The sequence below is a fragment of the Ursus maritimus genome, unplaced genomic scaffold (genome assembly GCF_017311325.1).
Source record: "Ursus maritimus isolate PB19 unplaced genomic scaffold, ASM1731132v1 scaffold_1, whole genome shotgun sequence".
NCBI lineage: Eukaryota > Metazoa > Chordata > Mammalia > Carnivora > Ursidae > Ursus > Ursus maritimus.
Window position 1 is genome coordinate 6704812 of NW_024423343.1, and position 18642 is coordinate 6723453.

Sequence of the window (18642 nt, forward strand, 5' to 3'; positions counted from 1 at the left end):
ATCTGAAGCCTTTCAAAGGTATAAATATTAAAAACAAAGAACTCACAAGTTTTTGACTTTCCAAAGTAGCTCTGGGCTCGCTTCCCATATGTCAGGAAGGCATCTAAGGACATTTACCTTAGGTCAGAGGTCAATATACTTTTTCTGTAAAGAGTCAGGTAGTAAATATGTAGGCTTATTGGGCCACATACTTCTCTGTCATGTATTATCTGCAGTTGCTGTTTTTAACATCCCTTTAAAAATATAAAAACAGGGCACCTGGGTGGCTTAGTTGGTTGGGCGTCTGCCTTTGGCTCAGGTCATGCTCCCAGGTCCTGGGATCGAGCCCCACATTGGGTTCCCTGCTTAGCGGGGAGTCTGCTTCTCCCTCTCCTTCTGCCCCGCCCCACCCCCCCCACTTGCTCTCTCCCTCTCTCTCCCTCTTCTCAAATAAAATAAAAATTAAAAAAACAAAATTAAAATATAAAAACCACTCTTAGCTCTGGACCATATGAAAAAACAGGCCTCTGGGCAGATTTGGTCGACTGGCTGTTGTTCACTGTTTGCTGATCTCTGCTTTGGGGCCCCAGAAAAAAGCATGGCACAGAGGTGGGAGAATGGGTTTCCACATGGACTGTCCTCTCAGCAATTTGCCTTCACCTGTTTCCTCAGCAGGTGAGTGTAGGATTTAGACTGGGTGCAGGATTGAGACTGGAAATTTCCAAGGCTCATTCTATGTTCTGTAACTGTCCCCAGATGACCTAGCTAAAGATACTTCCTGTTGTTGCCAGGCATGCACCCTATCTTCATCCAAAGCCTCAGTGTCATTCAGAACCTCAGCCTCAGACCCCGTCCATACCCCTCTACTCCGAGCCCAGGTTCCCCTTCTTTGGGAAGCCCTCCCAGGGCACAGTTGGCTAAGAGCCGAATGAGTGAGGGAAAATTGAGTGCGTAAGAACAATGTCTGCCCATTAAAAACAGAGCAACAAAAAGAAATAAAACCACCAACCTGAGACAGGACTCCCTTCTTCTTGCAGTTGGTCCCTCCAATGAAAACCATGTTGGGCATGACCGGTCTGGGGTACTCAAACACAAAGTCGTACCTTAAAAGCCAAATGGAGCCCTTCCGATACAAGGTGGGTAAGTGCACATCTCTCTTGAGGATGTTGGAGGCAAGGTCTTCATACTTGGAATACAGACAGTAGAACAGATAGGTCTCCAAGTAATTAACGAGGTAGTTGGCCACCCTTTGGGGGAATGTCATCCGGTCTGAGAACTGAGTGTAGCATCTGGGAATGTAGGACACGGGGTTCGGGCTCCTGCTCATCGTATGCTCCAGGGAGCATGGGAAGCCCCTGAAGAGGTACACGGAGGGCAGGCCCAGGTACTCGGCCAGGATCACCCCGCAGGGTAGGGCCGGGTCTGTGAAAAGGGCATCGAACTTGCTCTTCCGGAGGACGCTCAGGGTGGCCGCGTCCTCCAGGAGGCTCTGGCAGTTGGTGAAGTACATGTCAATAACAATCATGTTATTCCTGTACTCCGTCTGAGCCGCGTTCAGGAGCCATCTCTCAGCAAAGTGATTGTTTCCAAAAGAGCGGTAACGAGCCTGCAGCTCTTCCTGGTCATACGGCACCGGGTAGATTTTTCTCGCATAGTGCTTGGATTCCTTCAGAAGCAAATTGACTTCTGGCACCAGCACCACAATGTCATGCCCCTTCTCACTGAGGAGCTCAACTATGTCCTTCATACTGAGCCAGTGACTTCCATCCTGGGGGACCACCAGCAGCTTGTCCCCTACAACCTCCCCCCAGAGCACTAAGAAGAAAGCTTTCGGAAACACATGGAGGAGGCAGGCCATCTGGGGGACAGTACAGGTAGCAACCAAAAGTAAACGGTTCACGCTCTCTAAACCTCAGGGCTCCTGGCTCTTTTCCCTGAACGAACCAGTGCTCTTTATAGCCCCTACCTACCTCTCCTTCCTCTGAATTTTGCCCCTTGGTAATTTTGCCCTCTTTGCCCTAAATTAATATTTAACCATTTTTATGCACACAGCAAACATGAACCAATGAGGCTCCTTATCGGCTTTCACCTGATCTTCTGGGTTTATTTTTCCTTTTCCTTCCACCATCCTGCCTCTCCTTCCCTAACTCAGTCACACGTGGAGGACAGCTTGGCAGGCCCCTGGAGGCTGGTGGCAGTCCTCTGTCCTGAGCTTTCTGGATTCCCCGGCACGGTGATGATGTCCATAGACAAATAGCTCTTAGCGTTTCTCCATTTCCTCAGCTTTTCTCAGAAAGGAAGTGTCGGCAGATGCCAAATTCAAGATTTGAAACAACACAACGGAGTTGCCTTCTCCACCTCCTGGTGACCTGGTCACCAGAGCCACAGCTGGATTACAAAGTGGGCTGCAGGAAGCTGAGGGGCACAGAGGAGTCTGATCTAGCCCCCCGCCCCCCACATTCTCTTTGGTAAACCACTGTTACTGGGAGTTTCCTGTTCAATCAGAAGATGGAATGTAATCCCGAAGATACACGCTCTAAAACCAGAATTCCCACTTTGACCGTGGTCAAAAGCAAAAATTCTGGAGTCAGCTTGCCCCTTCTGAGCTGTGCAACCCCACTGCTCTGTGCCTGAATTCCTCATCTCTCAAACGGGAGTTGCATCGGGGTGGAGGGGGAGGGCTGTGAAAATTAGTGAGCCAATCCATGATCTGTGGGTGCCCAGGACAGGTCCCTCAGAGGGGCTCCCCCGGGCTGTCATCAGGCAGCTGGGTTCTATGTGATACGAACTAAGGAGCACCCCGGTAGTCAGAAAGTAGCCCCTAAAACCTCTCAGCAAATGAAAGATCCAGCTCTGCCTGTCAACTCAAGATTATAGGAGGGATAAAAGGGGACAGAAGAGGAGGTGGAAAAATTAAAACGGAAGAAAGTGGAGAAACATAAAACAATGGAAGGTATCGGGTGACAAGGCACTTGACAGCAGCAAACTGACCAGCCAGCAGTCAAAACAAAAAGGAGGCTCTGGCTTCGGGACCCTGAGAGCTGCAGGACACTTTCTGGCTTGCAAAACGGTTTCCCTTGTCTTAGCGTCCTAGGGTCTCTGAACAAAGTATCACCCACTGGCTGGCCCAAACAACAGAAATGTATCCCCGTGGTTCTGCAGGCTGGAAGTCTGAGACCAAGGCATCAGCAGGGTTGGGTCCCTGTGGAGGATCCGAGACAGAATCTGTTCGTCTCTCCTCACTCCTGGTGGCTTGCTGGCAATCTTTGGCATTACTAGGCAGACGCAGGCATCACTTCATCCCTCCCTTCGTGTTCACCCTTCTCCCTGCATATGTCTGTGTCCAAATTGCCCCTTTTCGTTAGGACACCAGTCATACTGGATTAGCGCCCACAGCCAATGATCTCCTCTTAACTACTATATTCCCCAAAAAGGTCCCATTCCGAGGTACTGGGTATTAGGACTTCAACACATCTTTCCAGGGATGCAAGTGAACCTACAGCAGTCGTCTATCATCTCACGCAATTCAAACCCCAAAGTATAGGTCCAATCACCCTTGTACAGGCGAGAAACTGAGGCTTGCCACTTTATGGAAAGGGCATTTTTGGGGAACTTCTGCAGCTCAGAAGGAAATACAGAACTGGCCCCTTCTAGATCCGCCGTTCTCAAAGCTTTCCATCTCAGGACTCCTTTACAGTCCCAGCAACAATGGAAGACCCCCCAAGCTTTTGTTTATGTGGGTCATGTCTACCCAGACAAACCATTTTAGAAACTAAAACTGACACGTATAAAAAGACTTCCTCACTCATTTACGATAACAAGAATAAGCCCAAGACAAGATAGCACGACTGATATCTTTTAGGAAAAAAGTACTCTATTTCCCCAAACAAAAACTCGGTCAGAAGGGCGACACTGTTTTACACGTTCTGCAAGCAGCTCCCTGTGGTATGAGCGTCTGTCTGGCTTGGTAGATGACGGCCAACACCGCACGTCGTGGAGCTTTTGGAAAACTCCGTGGCATCGTGGTGAGCCATGAAGCAGAAAAAGCAAGTAGCTTCTTAACACTATTATGAAATCGTTTGACCTCAGGGACTCCCGGGAAGGGTCTCAAGGATCCCTCAGTTTCTACACTTTGAAAATCACTGTTCAAGATCAGGGGACGGCAGATGTTATTTTCTGGAAAGGCCTAAGTAGTACACATTTGAGCTTTTGTAGGCCATTCGGTATCTTTGGCCACGACTTAACTGTGCCACTGTACCAGAGAGCAGCCAGATAGGACCCTGAACAAATGGGCAGGACCATGTTCCAGTAACTTTGTTTATGAGAACAGGCAGCAGGTTTGGCCCATGGGTCGCAGTCTGCCCTAGATAATGATACAAGTCAAGATGTCGCCTCTTCCCCCCGTGTCCACATGGCTCCCTCCCTCCCTTCATGCCAGCTTCGGTCGTGTCATGTCAGCTTCTCTGGTGAGCTCATTATTAAATAACCCAGCCCATCACTGGGAAGCTCTTCCCCCTCCTTATATGTCTCTGTTTCATTCATCACTACCTAAACTATTGTTTACTATGTGTCTCCCCTGACTAGAATGGGGCACCCTGAGGGAAGGAACAATATTTGTTTTGCTCTCTGCTGTATTCCCAGTGTCTAAAGAATGCCGAGCATACAGTAGGCTCTCCATAAATGTTTGCTGATTAATGAACGAGACTTTGGTTTGCCTGTTTTATTCCTACATTTCCTTTTCCCTTTTTCTTTTCTTTTCTTTTTTTTTAAAGCAGACTCCATGCCCAGCATGGAGACCATCACGGGCCTTGAATTCACCACCCCGAGATCAAGACCGGAGCTGAAACCAAGTGTCAGACGCTTAGCCGACTGAGCTGCCCACACCCCCCCCCCATTTCATTTTCATGTTTCTTTCCAAGTTGTGAGAATTCACATATGAAATTTAAAGAACCATGTGCTCGTTTTTGAGAAGAAACTGCTCATTGGCATTACGAGCCTATGATGGGTCACTTGCCTTTCAGGAAGTTAAGATTTGAGAAGTCTAATGTAGCCAGCAGGCGGTGAGGGCCCTGGAGCAGGAGTTGGACAGCCTGGAGCCCGCTTCCAGCCCTGCCCCCATCAGCCTGGCGCATGACCCATCTCCTGACTCTCTGGTTTCTCAACTGAGACCCAGAGAGAGAGGGTCATGTTTATCGTGCCACATATGCCTACCACATGACCGAGGGAGGTCCAAGAGGATGATGGATGTGGAAACCAGGCTGTCTAAGTGAAAGGTGGCTCCTGGCATGGCTAGAACAGACTTGCCCTCAGCTAGTCACGCACAACTGAACTGTCACACAGGTCTTGTCATAACCCACCTGTTGGCTCAAGAGGCATGCTGGGACCTAGGAAAGGAGAAGAAGCCTGAGGAATGACACGAAAGGAACCATCCCAAGCACATCCCCGGGAACGCAGCCAAGATGCAAATTCATTGCGACCTCCTCGAGGGAGGGACGCCAGCAGGATTCCCACTTACAATGATCAGAGTCTGGAGAGGGGCAGCATCCCGGTTCGGGTCCACCTAGATAGCAATAAGGCCCCAAGATGGTTACAGAGTGAGCACAGAGCAGGCCCACCCCTCCAGGGCAAGCAGGAGCTAGGCAGGTCCTTTCTAAGAGCAGTACATTGGGAGGCAGAAAGGCGTAAGCAAGTGTGTGGAGGTAGGAGAAGCAAGATGTGCTACAGACCTCAGCTGCTTCACACCAGACCCCCATTCTGCTGAGGACCTTGGCTTCGGCCCTTCCTAGCAGAGCCTTGCTCTGGTCTTTGTGTTGTTAAGCTAGAAGCCTGGGAAAAGCACGTGACTTGGCTGGGGGTCCCATTTTCATTCCTAGCAGGCCCAAACATACACTGGAGGCAGGAGATGAAGGAAAGGAACTAACCCCACTTCGCAAAACATCACAAGAGAGATGTCTTGCAAATTAAGAAAGCTTTAGAAAACATATCTCTTCCTCCTCCTGAGATTTGACTGTTTCTAAGAATGGTGCGTGCGTGTGCGTGTGCGTGTGTGTGTGTGTGTGTGTGTGTGTGTATTCATGGAGGGCAACAGGAAGAAGAATCTAGCATGTCAGGTGAGCTGCCCTGGAGGCCAGACCTGTCCTGGGCATTGTTGTGGAGCTTGACATGTCTTCAGGTGTCACCGAGTGTCCGGGTAAAGGCCAATCTCTTCTCAGGGATGCCTGCAGACCCAACAACTAAGCTTGGGACATGTATCGGTGGGGAGAAAGAGGCAGATCCTGGTATTTCCCCAAAAGTCAGTGGTGGACACCTGGCATCTTGCATAGAGGGGAGTCGTAAAGGGGTATATGGAGGTGATGACATGATAGGAACAGGGGGCTGCTTAGAAAGGTTGACCCTCAAATCACCCACAAACTATGAGTTACGGAGCCTGGACCTACAAGATTTAAAAGCACCTGCAAAGTGCTTGAGACCTGAAAAAAGGCGTTTGTTAAATGCAGCGTACAAAAATGACAAAATCAAATTAATAAATGTCCCATTGAATAACTCCACAAAAACCGTGAATGGTCTACTGTGGTTCAGCTCGCTGAGTGACATGGACAGTGTATGTGATGTGGGATCCTGGGACAGTTTAAGCCATTGGATAGGCCATGGGGTGGGGGCTGCACAAATCAGTGCTCTGGGCCCAAGTCCTGGTGCAGATCCCAAATGGTCAAGTCTGAATCACCCACGGCTGGGGCAGGGCAGTCCAGAGCAGACAGCTCCAGCGGGCACTTGTCCTACTGTAAGGGCTGTGTCTATCACCACCCAGGAAGGTTGGCACTGACATGGGTGTGGTCCCAGAAGCTGGGAGCTGTGGGGAGGGGCATGACCTCGGGGCTACTCTAGAGGACACAGACAATAGGCTTTCCTCTTGCCTGTATTTACTGGAGTAGTTCATCCCACAAGATCACTAACTAACACTTGCCCAATCTAACCCAGGCTTGGCCACTCAGGGTCCCTCAGGACTGTGGAGAAGCCAAAGAGACACATGACAATGTGACACCCCACTCAAAGAGCCAGGTACGGGGTGCCTTACGGTGTGATTGAATACAAAGTACACAGCACTGTGGATGAAGTATGCCTGTCACACAGTGGAAACTGGATCGATCAAGCCCACACCGCCTTCCAGTTGCCAGGAACAGCTTACACTCCACCCGCAGAGAGCAAGGAGACCGGAAGAAGGAACACCCTCCAGGACAATGACCCGGTTACTACAAAAAGCCACAGCAGTTTTGGAAAGGGAAGGACCTGTTACAGCTAAATAGAGTGTTAGAAGAAATGATGCAACGTGGGAAGTGTGTTTGTATCCTATTCAAACAAACCAGCTGTTGAAAGACATGGTTTCTCTTTTTAAGAATTTTGGTCAAATTCACATGACATGAAATTCATCATAATCATTTTGAAGCGTACAATTTGGTAGCATTTAGTACAGTCATGGTGCCGTGCAACCATCACCACCATCTAGTTCCAGGATATTTTCATCACCCCAAAAGGAAACCTCTTCCCCGTTAAGGAGCTGTTCCCCACTTCCCTCTTCCCTGAGCCTTTGGCAACCCCTCACCAGCTTTCTATCTCTATGGGATTCCCTATTCTGGATATTTCACAACAATGGAATCACAGCACATATGCGCTTTTGTGTCTGGGTTCCTCCACTTAGCATTACATTTTCAGTGTTTGTCCACATTATATAGCAGGTATCAGGTCTCCTTCATCGCTGTGGCCGAATAATATTCCACTGTATGCATAGACCACATTACATTCATCCATTCACCTGTTGAAAGACAATTGGGTTGTCCTACCTTTCGGCTAGTACGAACAGTGCTGCTATGAACATGCCTGTACAAGCTTTGGTTTCAGGACCTGTTTTCAATTCTTTAAGATACATATCCAGGAGCGGAATTGCTGGGTCATATGGTAATTCTATGTTTAACTTACGGAGGAACTGCCAAACTGCTTTCCACTGCGGCTACACCATTTTACATTCTCACCAGCAATGGACAAGGGTTCCAGTTTCTCCACGTTCTTGCCAATACTTATTTTCCTTTTTTGTTTTGTTTTGTTTTTAGTATAGTCATCATATCAGGTGTGAACTGGTGTCTCATTGTAACATTGATTTGCATTTCTCTAGTACCTAATGATGAGCATCTCTTCATGTGCTTGTTGGCCATTTATATATCTTCTCGGGAGAAACGTCTATTCTAGTTCTTTGTCCATTTTTAATTGGGTCCTTTGAGTTCTTTATCTATTTTGGATGCTAGAATCTTATCAAATACATGATATGCAAATATTTTCTCCCATTCTGTGGGTTGTCTTTTCATGCTCTTAATCGTGTCCTTCAATGCATAAATGTTCTTCATCTTAATGAAGTCCAGTTTATCGACTTCCTTGTTTGTTTCTTATGGTTCTGGTGTTATACTTAAGAAACCATTGCCAAATCTAAGGTCAGGAAGATTTAGTCCGATATTTTCTTCTAAAAGTTTGATAGTTTTATTTTTATATTTAGGTCTTTGATCCATTTTAATTTTTATATATGCTGTGAGGTAGGGTCCAACTTCATTCTTTTGTATGTGGCTGTCCACTTGTCCCAGCGCCATTTGCTGAAGACACTATTTTTCCACTGTTGCACAGTTTTGACACTTTGTCAAAAGTCAATTGGCCATAGATGTATAGGTTTACTTCCAAATTTGTAATTCTATTCCATTTATCTGTATTTAAAAGACATTTCTTGAGATAATTGAGGAAATTTAATTACAGCCTAGAAATTAAGTCATATTAAAGAATTATTGATATTGTTAGGTGTGATAATGATACTGCAATTACATAATAACAAATTTTCCTTATTTTTTATATTTAGTGAAGTGTTTGGGAATGGAATGATATGACAAGAACTTCCTTTAAAAAATAACAGTCAGGGAGCGGCACCTGGGTGCCTCAGTCTGTTAAGTGTCCAACTCTTGATTTTGGCTCAGGTTATGATCTCAGGGTCATGAGCTCGAGCCCTGCATTGGACTCCACACTCAGTGGGGAGTCTGCTTAAGATTCTCTCTCTCCGTCTCCCTCTCCCAGCCCCATGCTCTCTCTCTCAAATAAATAAACAAATCTTTAAAAAATTTAAAAAATAATAAAAGTCAAAGAATTTTAAGAAAGAAAAAAGGGGAGGGATGAATCAGTACAGCAAAATATTGAAAATTATTTAACCTAAGGATGGCTATATGGGTGTTAATTACTCAACAGTCTCTCCTTTCGCGCATGTTTGAAAACTTTGATAATAAAAAGTTGAAATAAATAATCTTGGTGAGAGGTGCTGGGTTTCCCCACTAACAGATAAATTGAATTTGAATTTGAGTTTTGGAATGGAGCCAGAAGCTGAGAAAAATGAGAAAGCATAGATCTTTTACTGCTGTGTAAACTCATCCAGTTTCCAGTTCTTCAAAGCTGGAATGACTGCCCTGAATTGTACTCTTTCCAGCTGGACCCTGTATCAATTCTGTTGGAACTCACCAAAAACTGAAAAACACTGGAAGTGATTTCTTTTCCCACCGAAACTATTTCAGTGTTCTCCTGAATGATGATCTGCCATCCTGGTTAAAGTATTCAATTATATCCTTGAATATAATTCCCCTGGACAGACCAAGAGAGATTTTGTTATGGGAGACACTCAGGAAAATCCCCTTCATGGAACTTGAGACAAGCACACAAACAAACACGTGTAGACACCCAAAGACACATGTGCATAACACACACTGATATCAGGCTATGTGTTCTCCTATCAGACAGATGAGATTCAGACAATGACTCCTGTTTGCAAGCAATGTACAACAAACGATGTGCTTTTTACAAGAGACATCCTGCCCACCTGAAACAAGGCAGGAGACATAGGCACTGTCCATAAGTCTTCCAATGAACATTTACTTTTGCAGTTATGCTGTATCCAACGCTCTTTGTTAAATGGTCCTCTTTGAGATCAGAATTCCTCTTTAAGATCAGAATTCCTCTTTAAGAACTAGACTTACTTTGGGACACCTGGCTGGCTTGGTCAGTGGAGCATGTGACTCTTGATCTTGGGGCTGTGAGTTCAAACCCCACACTGGGCGTAAAGCAAGAATTATATGTACTTTAAACTTATATTTATAAATATATGCTTTAAAAATAGAAGCATAAATTTATAAATATACAACCTTTCGCATATATTGAAACCTTTCATACATATGTATCCTTTAATAGATATATAAAACCATACACATTTTAGATACATTTGTAGACACCTGTAGCCACACGTATACAAGCTATATATGGGTCAGTACATTTTATAGATCTCCATATAATAGGTAGCTATAAAATCATAGATGGCTTTATAGATCTCTAAACTCCTCGGAGTGACCTAGTCCAGCACTGGTTTGGAACGCTGCAAGACCTCACCCTTAGGTAGAGGGCAAGGATTCAGGTGATACCTGGGTGGTGCTTGGCACTTTCACTGATACAGAGCAAACCAGGGACGCTCAGCCTCTCAGAACCCTGCAACTCAATCTCCTTGCCATCAAGAGAACCACAGCCTGTTCTTGCCAAGAGCAGAAAGCCATGCCTAATTTTGACAGGCCTAATCACCTGGATTTTAGAAAGAGCATGATTTCACTTTCCCATAAGTTGGCTGAAAATTCACTTATTCACCGAACATCTACTGAGAATGCGCTGAGTTCCTAGCGTGGGACGAGACATTAGGGGCCAATAAGGGCCCAGGGGGTATATGGGATACCTTTGCCCCTTCCACTCAATTTTGCTGTCAACCTAAAACTTCTCTAAAAAGTGAAGTCTATTAAAAAAAAAAAAAGATGGAGGCTCACTCCTGGCCTCCAGGAGAGCCCTCTAGCAGGAAGACAGACAGGTAATGGTGCCACACAGATGTCACTGTTCTGTCAGCTGTCTTCTTTTTTTTTTTTTTTTTTAAAAGATTTTATTTATTTGACAGAGATAGAGACAGCCAGCGAGAGAGGGAACACAAGCAGGGGGAGTGGGAGAGGAAGAGGCAGGCTCATAGCGGAAGAGCCTGATGTGGGGCTCGAACCCAGATCGCCGGGATCACGCCCTGAGCTGAAGGCAGACGCTTAACCGCTGTGCCACCCAGGCTGTCAGCTGTCTTCTTAACAACTGCCTGATGAGTGACGGGAGCCGGATTTAGGCCCACCTGCTGCACCATCAGCACACAGGAGCCACAAACAGGTGCCTCTGGGCTGCGTCGACCAGCCTGGGCTTGTGGGCACCAATCCCAAGTTAATAGGAGCTCAGCTGAGGACACCTTTGGGCTATGCTTCGGCTCCTTCTGAGCCCAGCCCCAAGTGCCTGACACCCACTCTGGAGAAGGTTTAGCTCTTGCTCCTTCCCACCTACCCAAGGCTAGTATGCACCCCAGTTCTGTCCTACTCTGAGGAGGGGCTGGGCTGGTATGAGACTGGGTGTTCAAGTGGCCACTGGCCCATGTCCAAGAGACCATAAAAGGGCACGACAAGCCTTGAGCTGGACTATCTATAAGGTTTAACTCCCCTCTCACTTTTCCAGATAGCCTTCCCATCCCAGCTCAGAATCACCTCCTCTCTGGAGCCTTCCTTGATTTCCCTGGCCACAGGGTTCCAGGCTTCTCTTTCTGTGCACATCCACACCCCATGTGGGCATTTCCACTTCCCAAGTCTGTCCCCTCGACCGGAGCTCCTCTGGCCCTCCTAGCTAAAGCACAGACCTAACACCATTGCATTCCAAATGCAATTCTGGGAACCATCCGTGTAGGACCACCACATTTCAGCATCTCCTAGCAATGTGCATGATAGCTGCCCAACAAAGGCTATGGACCTAAGTGTCTTTCCAGGAAGAAAGAAAAGGCTTTTGTTTTCTACCTTTGCGAAGCATTACTTGAAGCACTCATAGAATGTGCAGGGGAGAGAAAACCCAATGATGTGACCCAGGAAATGTCCCATTCCTTTGAAGGTGAGGGACAACATTTCTGCCCCCCCAACCCCTGGTCAACCCAGGGAAAAGCCAGAAGTAAAAGAACCAAGGAGAAGGGGAGTCAGATGGGCCAGGACAGAGACCCCACCAGCCACGAGGGTTAGGGACATGCAAAATCCTAAAGGAGGGGCACCTGGGGGTCAAGAACACCACAAAATTACCCCTGCTTCCAGTGCACTTGTTATTGATGGAAAGATGTGTGCAGGGGGACAGCGGAATCCCAACTGTAGTAGCAAAAAACGTGACCTTTACATCCAATCACAGTACTTTGCTTAAAAAATACATGCAAACACAAACCATGGGCCCACACCTGATCAGAAGGACTTCAGTTACCTCCCGGATATTGGAAATTCAAATTCATTACTCCTTTAAGTAACATTACTCCTTGTACCAGGAGCATTCATTTACACCATTATACTTCTCATGATCTGGTGGTGCAATGGCTTTTTCCAGGGCGAGTAGAGTATTATCATAGATCTAAAACTTAGGTTTTCTTACTAGATCCCACTTCTTCCTCAATCATCTCATTTCTCTCTTTTCCCAACGGGGGCCCACAGATCTTGTTCTCCACCTCCGAAGGGATGGGAAAATCTGAACAACCTCATTTTGTATGACCCATGAGCTAAGAATGGACTTTACATTTTTAAAAAGCTGTAAGCAAACAAAAAACCAACAAAGTTACAAGACAGGAGACCGTATATGACCCCGCAATGTCTAAAACATTTGCTCGCTTGCCCTTTACAAAAAACTTGGCCGATCTCTGATGCAGCATCTTGAATTTACACAAACAAAAAAGATGATCTCTGCTACAACACTTCAATTCACTTTTAACATATGGATGATGGAAAGCGCTTAATTATTCTTACATCCCCCAAATTTCTTGATATAAATGGCATGTATTATATAAGTCTGTAATCCTACATCCCAACAAATACCTCGGTTCCCGTTTGCTTTCAGTCATGCCAAATAAACCCATCGTCATCATCTTAGCTTTCGTATACGGTTGCGCGTGTACCTAATCCGAGCGCAACTTCTTCAGCTGTGTGACGATCCTGGTGCCCACAGGGGGCAAGGCAAGGTGAGCGGAGCCCCCTGACAAAATGCTGTCCTCGCCAGACGTGGGTCACGTTGTGGGTCATCTGAGTTATAGAAGCAGCATGTCCACAGCACAGATTCCCTGAGGGTGTGATCCATTCTTAGCCACTCCTTGTTCAAAGGTGGAAAATCAGGCTCCCAGTATATGAGACGGTATGACTTTTGCAAAATGTGCTGAACCTTGTGAGCGGCGGATCAATAGATAAAATGCGAAGCGTCCCTAATAAAATAATCAACTGAGACATGCCACCAGGTGTTTCATGAGGGTATAAACGCAGCGTCATCACCAGGAATCTTACTCTTGTATTTGTCAAGACCTTTCCAATTGCAATGACGGAACCCCAAATCAAACTGGCCAGACCAAGTATTTAACATTATTCAGGAACTATTGAATAATTGTTCTGAACTAATTGTTCAACACTGTTTTGGAAATACACGCTCCAGTAAAGCAAAATAAGAGATACGAACATGGGGAGGGATTTTTACCTGCAGATGATATTATATACCTAAGAGTATTACAAACTAATAAGACAAATTAGTAATATGACTAGATACGAGGTAATGTGCGAAAGCCAAAACTATACTGTAATGGCTAATAATAGTTCAAAATAGCAATGAGAAACAGCGTGTTCACAATAATTTCACAAATAATAGTATGCCTAGGAATATATTTTTAATAAGAACGTGGAAGACAGGGAGCCAGGGCGGTTCCGTCATTTAAGTGTCTACCCTGGCTCAAGTTAGGATACCAGAGTCCAGGGATCGAGCCCCGCATCAGGCTCCTTGCCCAGTGGGGAATCTGCTTCTCCCTCTGCCCCTCACCCCACTTTTGCTCTCTCACTCTTGCTCTTTCTCAAATAAAAAAATAAAATTTTAAAAGAGAAAGAAATTGAAAGACATATAAAGTAAAATGCAAAACTTTATTGACAGACATAAAGTAAGATCTGAATAAAGAGAAGTACTACATTCCTAAGTAGGAAAACTTCCAAGCAAAATGATGTCAATCTCTCTCAAATTAATAAAAGCATTTTATGTCATATAAGCAGAACATTATTATTGTATTTCTCTGTTTGCAACAAGAAAAACAATTCTGAATTTTATGAGAGAGCGACAAACAAGAATCACCAAGAAAATATAGAAAAATACTGAGTATGGGGCCTGCCTGAGCACATATGAAAACTTACTACAAAGCTAATACAATCAAAATACGATACTGGCCCGTGAGTAAATAAATAAATCGATATAACAAACCTGAGAGTTCAAAAGTAGAGCACTCAAAAGTAGTGTTCAAGAGAGGAAATAAATGTGAAATTTAAAATATGATGAGGACACATTTCAGTTCAACAGATAAAGAATGGATTGTTTTGTTAAATGATGTTGGCACAATGGACTATCCGTTTAGAAAAGTAATGAAGTCAGATCTTTACACCATGAAAAGTCTTCACTGTAAAAAATATAACTGTTAACACTGGAAGACTAAAAATACTAAGACATAGTGAGGAAAAAAACATTTATATATCTCAGGCTTGGAAAGACCTAAACAAGTTGAAATTCAGAAACCACTAGAAAAAAAAGTGAACAAGTTTGACTATCCAAAAATGAAAACCCTCTCTGACAAAAAGATGAAGAATAGCCAAGGAATGATTTACAGTTCCTAAAAAGTGTTAATATTAATATTCCTAACACTCAAGAGATTTACAGTCATTAGCTATGAGAAGACAAATAGCCCTAGAAAAATGATTAAAGAATCTGAATACATACTTCCCAGTAGTTGAAATCAAATGGCCAATCTATCTATGAAAATGGAAGCAGCTATTAGAATTTTTTTTTCAAAAAGCGTTTTAAAAGTTCGACAACATCTGAAGCTGGAGAGGGTATGGGAGCACTAGAGCACTCACATACTGTTGACCGAGTGTCAGATTGTTCAATCTTCTGAAAGCAATCTGTCGAATGTATTAAAATGCAATGTGTGTGTACCATTTGGCCCACCAACCCCCTGCTCCTAAGGACGTCCAGCCTACAGAGAGAAGAGCAAGAGTACGGAAATGTGGGAATGCAAAGAAATGATTTCAGAATGTTTGGTACAGTCTTGCTTATAAAGGCAACGGTGGGAAAAGCTTAAATATCTATCAGTATTGCTTAATTGAGTGAACTATGGTACATCCAAAGTAACGAATATTATGCAACTATTACAAAGAATGTGACACATTTGTAGGGATTGACTGTAAAGATGCTAATGATTTATTAGTAAGTGAAAAAAGCAAGGTAAAGAACAATATGTCCAATCCGTTACTAGCTTTTCTTGTAATAAAACAGGAGTTAGAATTTATATTGGATATATGCATGCATATATAAAATAATTTCAGAAAAATTGGAAAAGCAGCATACAAAACGGCTAAGGGCATTTTCCTATAAGCTATGGCATTAGATGAACAGAAACGAAGTGTCCTTTCTTACTGTATTTTCAGTAGTTTCCCAAGGGAGATATACAAAAGCAGCCTGGAAATTGATACAATTATATCACTTGTGTACATATGCGTATCAAAGAAAGCAGGTTTACAAAATTTGCTAATGCATGATTTGATGAATTGGCACAAAATAATTCATTCAACCAGGAACAATTTCCAAATGTGGTGAATGTAAATGACAAACTACAGTTCAGTAAGGAGAATTTTGCTGTGTTTTTGTTGTTGTTGTTTTGTATATTGTCCAAAGCCAGTTATTCTTACGATACGAAAGAAGAGGTGACTTACCTGTGGCAATGGCTTTCCCTCCGGCAGTTAATGCCTCCGATGAAGACCATGTTGGGCATCACAGGTCTGGATATTCGAAAACAAAGTCAGTTCTCAGCAAAAATCGGCTTTGGCTGAAGAGATCATCGGGGTGACAGTCGTTTGGAGAACCTCAGATGCAATTTCTGTAGCTCTTTTAAAAAATACCAACAAAATAAATGTTCCTCCAAGTGGAAAATGTGATTCCACACTCTCTCGCTGAAAGTCATGGCATCTGAGAATCTGAGAGATCAGGTACATAGGAAGGGGCACTGCGCATTGCGCCTTCTTAAACAAGAAATGAAAAAACTCCCTGGAGAGAAGCACAAATGGAGAAAAATTGGCTATAATGCCACACATATCAAGAGGATCCAGAAACACGAAAAAACTCAGCCTTATGTATTTATTTTTGTGTCGTTAAACAAACTGGTATTAAAGTCGAGAACTCATTACCATTGTTTGATTGAATTCTAATGTTTTGGTTTACGATTCGTAATGAAAGTCAGAGAAAGTCTTGAACCGATGATTATACTTGTCCAGAGTGTAGCTTGTGGAATAAGTTTTCAGTGTAAAATTGGAGGATTTTCCCAGGTGCCAACTCACCTCCGGCACTATTAAAACCACCTCATGGCCTCTGTGGACAAGTTCCTCCACAACCCGACATGGTAAACCAGTGGCTCCCATCCATGGGTACTACCAAGCTTCCTCTCGGCAAACCAGAAGTCAGCAGCAGACACACACAGAGAAGAGGAAAGCCGGTCAAAATTGCAGGAGCCATTTGGGAACTGCATCCCAGAGAATGCAGCTGCTTGGATTCTGAGCTGGTGTAATGTGGTCTGGGGAGGAAGTACAGACACAATCCCGCCCAGGAGAGGGTGTGTATTCACACATTCATTAAGAAAAAAAAAAACATTACCAGTGAAGCACTCTTCAGAACAATAATGAATGAGTGCATTTGCTGACACACATGCTTTATCGTTTTCCAGATAAGAATACCTTTTGATCATTGCCTTGTCAGAGATCGTGCACTGTATGCACCCAATGGTCATTTGGAAACAGAATATTGAGCAATGCTTTTGAGGGCTCAGAATGATAAAAAGGAAAGTAATGTCAATAAATGTGATATTTTCAATTTGTTCCAAGGACAATTTGGGTTTTATTCTCAGACTGCATAAGACGATTTTGCTCAAGAAGAGATTGGCATCCCAGTTTCCGAGGAAAGACCAAAGTCACTTACCACTACCTTCCTCATGGGCAGTGGAACTGTGACATCCCTGGCACCACTTGTTGCTCCATATCCAAACCCTCTGAGGCCTTCAAAACTAGAGTGACAATCCCACTTCCATGGACCATTCTAGGAATGTGATTGATGGAATGTGATGTCATCTATTTTAATTCACTTTCCCTAGATCCATCACATGCAGTGGGTGGTCACCTGTCCAATGCTTGCCAGAGCACTCTGCTAGGTGTCCTCTCTCTTTCCTCTCTGCTTCTGCATTCCTCTGTCTAGACCTCTCTGCTGCGGGATAGCCCCAATCTGCTACCCTACTTCAGGGATCTCTGTATCTTCTGCCACACCCTACCGAGCACTCATGGAGTCAGAGGATATATCTTCTCCATATTTGCACCCTCCTCCCACAGGACCCATGCTATGCCTCACGCAGAGAAAGCACACAAGGAATGTTAGTTGCATGGGACTCAATTGCACTGTAGATTCTCTAAACAATTTTCTGGGTGAGTTCAGTGGCATATGTCAGACAAGACCCTGAGAAACATTTAGTAGGAATTCTAGAGCCAATCTGGGGGCATAATCATTGGGAGGAGCCAACATGCTCCTTCTGAGATGCCCCAAATGTTATAAACATTTTCTTGATCACCATTTCGCTTGGTGACTGAGGGCACTTTCAGATGAATGTCTGAAAAATAACAATGGGGCAAATGATCTACCTTCCTGGCGCTTACTTCAGAATAGATATCAATAAAATAGAAAATAGAAGAACAATAGATACAATCAGTAAACCCAAAAGCTGGTTCTTTGAGAAGATGAATTAACCTGATGAAACTCTAACCTAACTGATCAGAAAAAAGAGAAAGAAAAAGAAATCAACAATATCAGGAATGAGAAAAGTGGCATCACTACAGTTTCCACAGATGTTCAAAGAAAAACCAGAGGCTGGAGTCTAAGATGGCAGAGGAGCTGGAGACCGTAATTTTGTCTAGTCCCAGGAATTCAGCTAGATAGTTATCAAATCATTCTGAAAAACTGCACACAACTGGAGATCGAGGAAAAGAATAACACCTCTACGAAGAGAAAAGCGACCAGTTTCTGCAAGTGTATATTTCTCGGGTCCTTATTACCATTTTTGTATTTTGTTCTGTCCTTCAGCTATTCTTCCCTGGACAGGATGACAAGCTGGAAAAACTCACCCCAAAACAGAGAACAAGAGGCAGGATGGACTGCCGGGGACCTAATAAATATGGACATTATTAAGACGTCAGAACGAGGGTTCAGAATAATGATTATAAAGACCCTAGCTGGACTTGAAAAGGCATAGAAGACACTAGAGAACCCTTTTCTGGAGAAATAAAAGAACTAAAATCTAACCAAGTCGAACTCAAAAATGCTATTAATGAGACGCAATCAAATGTGAGTCTCTTAACTACTAGATAAATGAGGCAGAAGAGAGAACTAGTGATATAGAAGAAATGATGGAGAATAACAGATATGAGAAAAGAGAGAGAAACAGTACGTAGCAGAACA

General features: G+C 44.2%; 1 protein-coding gene across 2 annotated transcripts in view; it reads right to left on the minus strand.

The window, feature by feature from the left end:
• LOC103662655 (UDP-glucuronosyltransferase 1-6-like) overlaps positions 1 to 18642 on the minus strand; it is a 75489-nt gene that overhangs the window by 33676 nt on the left and 23171 nt on the right. The window contains exon 1 of one of the 2 annotated variants that reach the window (XM_008690308.2): positions 989 to 1837. The exons of the other annotated variant lie outside the window; for it this stretch is intronic. Coding sequence (XP_008688530.1) covers positions 989 to 1837 — 849 coding nt within the window. Of the gene's footprint in view, positions 1 to 988; positions 1838 to 18642 lie in introns of those variants that run through there. 2 annotated transcript variants of the gene reach the window in all.